Raw genomic sequence first — 9,435 nt, 5'->3', positions numbered from 1 at the left:
GTGTCAGTAGATAGACCTGGGTGGATAACTATAGAAGAGGTGGCTCTAGCAGATCGACTCTGGTTCGTCTATACTTCACATGCACATCAGAAGTGTAACTTTGATGTTTATGTGTTAATGCTTTGGGAAAATGTAACATGTTAATTTGGCTGATGAATTTTTTGTATTTAGTTTTATAGTTCTTGTTTTTTCACGAGTGTTTGTTCAGAAGTATCACAACACATTTATGCATACCGAGTACAAATACACACACATAGGTTTAATACTGATAGCAGTATCTGTATTGGTGCATCCCTAATGTGAAAGCAAACCAAACCAAATACGGAGCTAACATTTTCTGACATTACTACCCACCTGAACCAAGTCCCCTTAAAGATTGTAACGGAAATGCGCCTCAAGTCTCCATTTCAACATGTGAACTGGGGACAGATTAAAATGAAAGAAAGGACAGATATGCAGACGCTCATTTTCATCAGCAATCAGGTCAATAGTCAAAATAAACGGGTCTGTGCTATGTGGACTATCAAATGGCTTGTTAATAATAAAAATAATATTATTATTATTAATAATAATAATAATAATAATAATACATTTTATTTAATAATTTTATTTCTTTATTTTGCCTTTCAGTACCCAAGGTCACCTTACAAAAAGAAAAAGAAACAGATCACATGAGAATCAAACACAATAAAAACAAACAAGGCAGATAGTTAAAAGGGTCAGACAGAGTTGGCCAGATTAAACAGATGAGTTTTAAGTTGGGATTTGAATAACGGGAGAGAGTTGATGTTCCGAAGCTCAGATGGGAGAAAGTTTCAGAGCGACTAAAGACAAGGAAAAGGCAGGAAAAGAGCGGTTACAGGTCCCATAGGGGCAAAAACATAGGATTTTAGTCACTTCAGCCCGTAGTGTGAACGTAGCCTTAGACGGTTGATGTTAAAAAGGTGAAAAGAAGCACACCGGGTGCTGTTAATGTGGGCTTTAAATGATAAAGTACAGTTGAGAACGACCCCCAGACTGTTGACCTGAGGGGAGGGGATATGGAAGACCTGTCAATGTTGATGGAGAAACTGAGATTTGGTTAGAATGAGGGAGCATGCAGACAAGTAAAACTTCTGTTTTACTGCTGTTAAGTTTGAGAAAATTGGAACCAGGCTTTGATTTCCTGGACACAGTCAGAGAGGGGGGGAAGGTGGAAGAGAGGAGTTAGGTTAAGAAGAGATGTAGAGCTAGGTGTCGTCTGCATAGGAATGGAAGTTGATGCTGTATTTATGGAATATGTGGCCGAGGGGGAGAACATAGGTGAAGAACAGAAGGGGTCCCAGGACTGAGCCCTGGGGAACACCAGCAGTAATGGGAAATGACTTAGAAGTGTGAGCCTTAGGATGAATGAACTGTGTGCGGTTGGAGAGATCTGAAGAGAACCCAGTGAGGGGTTTATGGGAGACTCCAAAGGATGCCAGTCTGTTCAGCAGGCTGGGAAATGGTATCAAATGCTGCACTAAGATCTAAGAGGATGAGGATGGTGAGGAGACCAGAGTCAGCTGCCATCAGAAGGTCGGTGGTGGTTTTTAGAAGAGCTGATTCTGTGCTGTGCATGGGACGGAAGCCAGACTGGAAATGTTCATACCGGTTATTATAGGTGAGGTGTTTGTGGAGCTGAGAGGCAACAACCTTTTTGAGGATTTTAGAGATGAAAGGAAGATTGGAAATAGGATGACAGTTATTGAAGTCGGATGAATTGGCAGGTTTTTTTGAGGATCGGAGTGACGGCAGATGTCTTGAAGACCGATGGAACATGACCGGTGTTGATGGAGGAATGAACAATGGCAGTGACGGAAGGAACCAGTGAAGGGAGACAAGCCTTGACCATGACTCATATGACTCATAACTTCCTTTCTTTTTAGAGAATGGCTTCTCTAAAACTGTGAATCCCGTCTTCACGATGAGTTTTGGTGCCACAAATAAAGTCTGTTGGTGCAGGCATGCATGACTGAGTCTGAAGCTTGTTCCATCCTCTATAAGAAGGCAGAACTTTTTTCTTGTTCTCGAGGCTCCGAGAAGAAAATGACGTCATTTTGTTCTCGCGGACGTGTTTGAAGACAGTTCTCGACACATCAGGCTGCAGAACTTTTTTCTTGCGGGGCTCCGAGAAGTATCGTGTGATTGGTCAGACATGTGAGGTGGGCGTGGTTAACACGGAGAAAGCAGGAAGCAGAGTTGCTGCTTCCACGTTTTTACTGTTGCAGGTAAAACGGATTGTTTTGATAAAACAGCTGAACGAGGTGGTGAGAAAGTACCAACATTTTTACATTAAAACACTCGGACCCAGCCGTGTGCATGACCCGCCCCGCAGCGTGCACAACCCGCCCTGCCGCGTCAACGACCCGCCCCACCGCAGACGAAGTTTCTCTTTAAATATGAAACTAGAAACTCGGAGAGCAGAAACCTTCACCAAGCACAATGTTTAAGAATCCTTTTAAAAAATTCCTGGATCCAAACGGTGATCCGGATCACCACCAGAATTGAATCACTTCTTCATTTTCACATTTCCAACAACTCTTGTAATGTTTGTAAAAATCCGTCTGTAACCTTTTGAGTTATCTTGAGCTCAAAGACGGCGGGAAAAACATAACCTGGTGGAGGTAACAACCGGGTTCATGGCACATAAAGCAGACATCGCCCCCCGCAGTGACCCCTCCCCGCTGCAGACCTGGTTCTCCTGGAGGATGGATGGACCTGCCTAAGATGACGTTTCTTTCTGGTTCTTGCAGCCTCAATAGACAGAAACTCGGTTCTTGCTTCTCGAGGAGGATGGAACAAGCTTTAGTGAAATAGCATAAAAATATTTTAGCCTTAAACACGTTTTTTTAATGTTTTACAGTCATCTGTATAATAATATCTCTGTCCTTTGTAACAAACCAAACTGGGAGAAAAATCAGGTAAAAATCAGTGAAGATATTGTTGTGGTTGGACCTACACCTTACAAATAAATGCATTGGAGGCGCATGGAGACCCATCCAAGATGGCGGCTTGTCAGCTCGTATAGGCAGTGTGATGCTATGTGGCGTCTATGTTTATTATGTCTATGGTTGTTCCTACCAGGAAAAAGTCACACAGATGTTTGTCCTTTTTCTTTCCTGGTTTCCTTCTGCTCCAGTTTTTCCCCAACAAGCAAGTGACAAAAGTACTAAAGATAAATATGACAAAAAGAGGTTCGCTATTCAGTCCCACCATGAGTTTTTTCCCCTTAAAACCGTCATATAGCTCCCATTTCCATGCTAAGACCTGACAAGCTTCTTATCAGTTCAGTGGCGAAATAAGTATTTTAAAGTATTCTATTTAAAATAATCTCAGTTTACAACACAAAATTTACATGATAATGTATAACAGTAATGCAAAATGTGTTTCCCTTCTTTTAACTACTTTGACAGTAAAACAATTTAAAAAGCACCTTTTTGTCACCAATCTGGACTGGAGTGTGCAAGGAAAATAAGTTTTTTTTTTTTTTTTTTTTTTTAAATCAAAAAATTATTTTGAAACATACAAATATCTAAACTACCTTAAATAGGTCTCTTGTAAATAAGACCACCTGCATGAATGAAGGTGAAATAAGATCCTCTTTACTAAGCTCTCTCAAGCCAGTTTAAATCACAACTATGAGGCTATTCGCTACCTCGGATGTTATCTTGTTTTGCTGTAATAAAAAAAAAAAAAAAAAAAAAAAGCTACCGTCACGTGATACCGTTTAGTTTTTCAGCCTCAGGATGCTTCAGAATGACGGCAACAGGAACATACATCGTGAATGCCAGCATGTCATCACATCTCTGTGCTTCTGATGTTTGAAGGCCAGAAACTAGTGTTGTTTAAAGTGTTTTTTATATATATATATATATATATATATAAAGGGTAAATCTGTGACTAAATAAACTGATAAAAACACCGTCTGTTCCATTAGACACGGGAAAACTATCAGTTTGTTCATCATGGTAAACAGTTCCTTTTTCACGGTGAGAGACCAGACAACTGCATACTTAGAACAGTTTTATTTGTAAACTGCGTACAGGACTGGAAACCGAACTGTGTGAAGAAATAACCCGTATAACAAAAATCTTCATGAAAAAATAAAAATCTGAATGTTTACATTTGGCCTGTACAAGGACATAGTTGTGCATCATCCTTCATAACAACTGGTACAGCTGCTGGCGTACAGAGCCGTGTTAGCTGGTGTTGAGACAAACCTGAGTCCTTTCGTCCTCCTGCGTCGTACGAGCAGCGAGTTCCTAGATGCAGAAGGAAGACGAGCTGGATTCAGACTAGTCCTTGATTTAACCTGGACACGTAACTGGAAATCACTTCCAGCTTGTCTGGTTTAGCAAACTGTGCTGAGTCATCATCTGAGACAGGAATCTTCAGCAGCTCTTCCACATATGGTGTCGAATCCCAGAAGATCTTCTCAAAAATCAGCTCCATCAGTTTATCCACATAGTCTGTCGTACAGAAAACAACATGCTGAACGAGCTAGTACTCATGACGTGTTTAATGATGCCTTAATTTGTACTAAAAGTAAGATTTCTTTTTGGTGGACTGTTACTCCCCTTTAATAAAACCAGTTGGTGTTGTATTTACGGTTGTTAGAAAGCCTGTTTAGTCACCATCGTGAGGTATAACCTGTAAGATTTGTGCATTTATGTAAAGACAACAGAGTTAAACATGTGGGGAAAAAGTGCTAATATCCCTTCACAACTGTCTGGTTCAGAGTCCAGGTGTGTTTGATGACTGCATTCTTCCACAGTAAAAAGACAAAAACACACATACTGGATAGTTTTTTAATTGACCATTTTATCAATAAAAATGCGTAAATGTCCCAGCGTGTTTGTTCTACGTTTGGCTCGGCCACAACAAACTATCGCACAGTTAAATCCCCAGCTTTTACTTCCTGATGCAACCCTCTGCATTCATCTGGGCCGTCTGGAACAATCATGTCACCATCGGGGCTGCAGCAGCGTCGGGAAGCAGGACTCAAACCGCAGACCGTCAGGTCTACCACCTGAGCCACCCCCAAAATACCCAGCTTGAAGTAGAGCTGGGTGATTAATCGGATTTTAATCTCAGTACGATCTGGGTTTCCAACCATGATAAAAATAAAAGGGTGTGATTATTTTCCTCTCTGCAGTTTCCTCTCCTGCTGTCTTCAGCTGCTAATCGAGCGTCTCTGGCGTTGCAGCGCTGTGCTGTAAACTCCTCCCACAGCCGCTTTGCTTTCATTCAGACACTGTTGCCAACTTGGAGACTTTCTCGCTAAATCTGGAGACTTTTTTTGTTAAAAGCGACAAATCTAGCAGCTTTTACTGGAGTTATTAGAGACTTTTCTGGTGTTTTGGCGACTGACTTGAAGGCACATATTGTTCTGCAGTTGCTGTAAGGAAGGAGCAGCGGGAGCCTCTCCCGTCCTAAAGCACTCCCAGGCGGCCAGTCTCAGTCGGCTCCGGCTGCAGGTCCATGTAGAATAACTGCAGTAGGTTGTGGAAGTTCACCTAAACATAGTTTATACCATTGTCAGTGACAACTGGCTGCATTATTTTCCTATACATAGTTCGGCCAGTTAAACACTGTAATATCCCTCCGTTACGGGGCGTTACCATAGCAACGCGTTAACCAGCTGGTTCAGATCAGCCGTCTTTTAACAGGTGAATGAGAGAAACGCGCTGCAGCCTGACAGCGGTTGTTTGGCATAAAACGTACATCCAGACCAACGTAAAATAGTTCCTATATAAGCGGTAAAAGCAGATTAAACAACACGGAGTCTAGAACACCATGATGCGCAGCGTTGTTTATAAATACTGGATAACTGTGTTAAATAATCGAGATCTCAGTCTCAGTCAAAATAATCGTAATTATAATTTTTGTCATAATCGAACAGCCCTAGCTTGAAGTATTTTTTATATTTACTACAACAAAGGGAGTATGGTGTGTTAAAGAGGGTAAACTCGTGTACTTTTATAACTACTGGTATCTTTTCTACTATTTCACTGTATTTTACGATGCAATGTACTTTTCTTTGCCATCATTTGTCCATGATGTCGTACTTTCTGTGTGACGTTGTGTTTTAGGGCTGCAGGTGTAAACCATCTCAGGTACATGTTCCATGTTCAGTAAACTAAACTAAAATGCAGAAAAAGCCAGTAGGACTTACTGTAGGTCAGCGCCACCTGGACCAGCTCCGCTGTGCACTTGCTTTTCTTGGACTTGGGGAAATGGATCCTGTACAGCAGGTCACCAGACGCTGCGACTGCTGGGGGACGACCTGAGTTCTCGTTGAAGTGGAGAGCTGGTAGGTAGAGTCTGGAGAGGAAAGAGGATAAGAAATGAAGCGCGTTGCAAATCTTTTTGGTTTAATACAGAATTTTGTGGGAACTGCATCTACCTGCACAATGTTCCTAGAAATGGAAAAGCAGTGTTTCTGGTTGCAAAGCGGAGAAGCTCGCTGTGAAAAGCCTCGAGTGATGAACTCTGCTCATGTGGGCTCAGCTTCTCCACATCTTTCAAGACCTTTTCATTCGTCATGACTTTCTTCAGCCTGCAGAACGCAGGTCCCTCTGTGCAGAAGCAAGAGCTCCAACATCAGTCACCGGATAAGTCCAGCAGTAACCAGCTTGAATCTCTGCACTTCGTACCTGCGGTTAGCCACTTGCTCTTGTTTGATGCTCTGCGCTGTGAATGCAAACAGCGGGGGAAAGCAGGGTTGTCGTGTTTGTGGACGTCCTGAATGTGATTCAGTATGGACGGCCATTTGGCCACTCTCTCTGGTGCCGATGTAGAGGAAGCTGCCGTCCAGTAGATGTGGTTTTTTATGCTGCTGAGCCACTTTTTCAGCTTGCCACAGTCCCTCTTCTCACAGATCTTGGAAAGCTTCTTGGAAATTCCTAAGATTAGTAAAAGCCTATATATACACATATATTTATATTATTTCCCCCATGATGATCAAGACAGAGCTGAATACCTTTTTCAATCCCTCTGACGTCATAGTACTGAGTGACACCAGCCTCCATCAGGAACTTCTGGATTTCAGGGAGACGATCTGTGACCACGCTGTCAAGAGTCACGCCATGTGCTTCCAGGACGGAGAGGCTCCGCTTCAGACCTTCTTTCTCCATGAAGTTATTACCAAAAACTTCATTTTTCTGAAATAAAAAAACATGATTCATACACCCTTTAATAAATAGTTTAATTTCAGTGTTTTGAACTACAGTAAAATGTTTTATCATTGATTCACTTTCAAAACAATGTGATAAACACATTCGAATCTGAATAAAGGAGAACACCTGGGGTCACATGGAAGCTAATGAAGTAGCCGCAATGAGCCTGTGGTCAATTGGGAGGCTTTTAAACTGTTTTTAAGTGGTGCAAACACATGAAAATCCCTTTGGACGGACGATGGAACGTTTCTCCTTCCTGCCTGAAGCCCACCGGCCGGCTCAGCCTTCTTTACTCAGACAACATGCAACTGAAGTTTTTACACAGTGATGGATAACTGTGTTTTGTCTAAAGCTGCTTCGACTCAGGGAGAGAAGATATTCCGTCTGGAGATGTTTTAGCTGGAACCAGTCTGCCTGATGGTTCCGGTTCAAAGGGATGGTGATGTATGAACGTCTCGTCGACTGCAGGAAGTTTTCATCTTTTTATGTTGGCTGTGTTAGAAGCTTGTAGTCAGTAGGCAGGCAACGCTTCTCTGGAAACGTTTCACAGCTGGATATAACGCATGCATGCACAGTCTCCTGTAAGCCCCCGTCTTGTTAAGATGTTAAGAGCTTCAATTCAGCTCTTCAGAAACCTACGGGTGACGTCACGGAGGCTCCGCCCATCTTTTATATACAGTCTGTGGTTAGATCTGGTTTTGCTAAAAATTCTCCTGAGTTTTTCAGATGCTCCAAATGAGGAACACAAGTGGTTCCAGAGTCTACTGGATCTCCTGCCTCTATCAGAAGGAGGAGGAAACATGACGTATGTCGCCTTCGTTTTCCTCTCCATATTTCTTTCATCAGACGAACACAGACCACCTCTCATCACTCACCTGAACCAGCTGTAGGTCAACGACTTTGTTCCTCTTCAGGTCCATCATCATGTAGCAGCTCAACTTGGCCGAACGCCCTTCAGACAAAAGGAAATAAAAGTTTTAACCTTGCATCCATTTAGCCGACTGAGCCTGACCCGGGAACCTGGTTAGAGGCTCCCTACGTACCTGCTGAGTCAGCCTTCAACCCGCCTCTAACAACGGCATTCTGCTGCTGACTCAGCTGTTCCAACATCTGGCGCTGCATCTCCTTCCACATGTGCACGACTGCAGGCTGGATGTACATCCTGGCATGTCTCAGGAAGGTATCGTAATTCGGCATGCTCAGATTCATAGCCTTGAAAATCTGCAAAGAGAAACAATATAAACTTACCCAGGAACGTATGATTTTACATGAATATGCTTAGAAATAGAATTCTATTCCATCAAACCTGGAAACCAAATCAGACAAGCCTGCTCACCTTTTCCAGCTTGCAGAACGAAGAACCAGCAGCATAAAGAGCAGATGAGAGCTGGAGGTTCCCAGCAGGAGTGCTCCCAACGACAGGCTGGCTGTTCCACCTCCTGGAGAACTTGCAGTGCGGACACGTCTGCACAACGGACACAAACGTGCCCAACCTTCGTGTTCGCGCATCAGACGCCTCCAGACACGATGGACACCTCTGGAACAACTCCAACAGGCAGTTCTTATAGACAATGTACGTATGTGTCTTATGAACAGAGCGGGGGGGCTCTGACCTGTAGGGACAAACTCAGCCTTGGTACCGACACCGTATCCATCACCACCCAAAACCGTGTGCGTATATCAACGAATTAACCTACGTGTTGCCTGGTGATGCAGTGTTGGCTGGAGGAGTACATGTTGAAATATTGGGATTCTCTCTGTGGTTTATAGAAGAGCATGATGGGGAACTGGTGGAACTGGCGGAACTGGCGGAACTGGTAACCAGTAAGCTCCAACACAAACAGACTGTTTCTTCACCAGCAATCTCCCCTGTAGTGAATCCCGTACATGCCCTCTTCCCTTGCAGAACCCTCTACCCTGTAGAGCCCCCCCCGTAGAACATCCCCCCTCCAGATCCCTCCCCTGCAGAACCCTCCCCCCTACAGAACCCTCCCCCTTACAGAACCCTCCCCCCTGTAGAACACCCCCCCCTACAGAACCCTCCCCCTCTACAGAACCCTCCCCCTCTACAGAACCCACCCCCCTGCAGAACCCGCACCCCTACAGAACACTCGCCCTACAGAACCCTTACCCCCAAGAAACCCTCCCCCTTACAGAACCGCCCCCCTACGGAACACTCCCCCCTGCAGAACCCGCCCCCTATAGAACACCCCCCCCCCCCCCCCCCCCCCGTAGA

At 43.9% G+C, this 9,435-nt stretch overlaps 1 protein-coding gene across 3 annotated transcripts; it reads right to left on the bottom strand.

The window, feature by feature from the left end:
- Window positions 1-4,105: 4,105 nt before the first annotated feature.
- Window positions 4,106-9,093, bottom strand: LOC306771293 (uncharacterized protein). Of its 3 annotated transcripts, none has more exons than XM_079260438.1 (9): window positions 8,897-9,093; window positions 8,536-8,812; window positions 8,243-8,420; window positions 8,075-8,151; window positions 7,004-7,184; window positions 6,678-6,912; window positions 6,428-6,599; window positions 6,197-6,345; window positions 4,106-4,490 (listed from the first exon to the last, which is right to left on the bottom strand). In XM_079260438.1, exons 5-9 carry the CDS (start codon window positions 7,025-7,027, stop codon window positions 4,312-4,314), a joined length of 759 nt encoding a protein of 252 aa, XP_079116564.1. In that variant the 5' UTR covers window positions 7,028-7,184; window positions 8,075-8,151; window positions 8,243-8,420; window positions 8,536-8,812; window positions 8,897-9,093; the 3' UTR covers window positions 4,106-4,311. The 3 variants fall into 3 exon arrangements, with proteins under 3 accessions (XP_079116564.1, XP_079116565.1, XP_079116566.1); XM_079260440.1 differs by lacking the exon at window positions 4,106-4,490 and adding an exon at window positions 5,414-5,537; XM_079260439.1 differs by having other exon boundaries at window positions 8,536-9,093.
- Window positions 9,094-9,435: the final 342 nt, after the last annotated feature.

Source organism: Telmatherina bonti, assembly GCF_933228915.1.
Source record: "Telmatherina bonti genome assembly, chromosome: 21".
Lineage (NCBI taxonomy): Eukaryota > Metazoa > Chordata > Actinopteri > Atheriniformes > Telmatherinidae > Telmatherina > Telmatherina bonti.
This window is presented reverse-complemented; position numbering and strand designations above follow the sequence as displayed.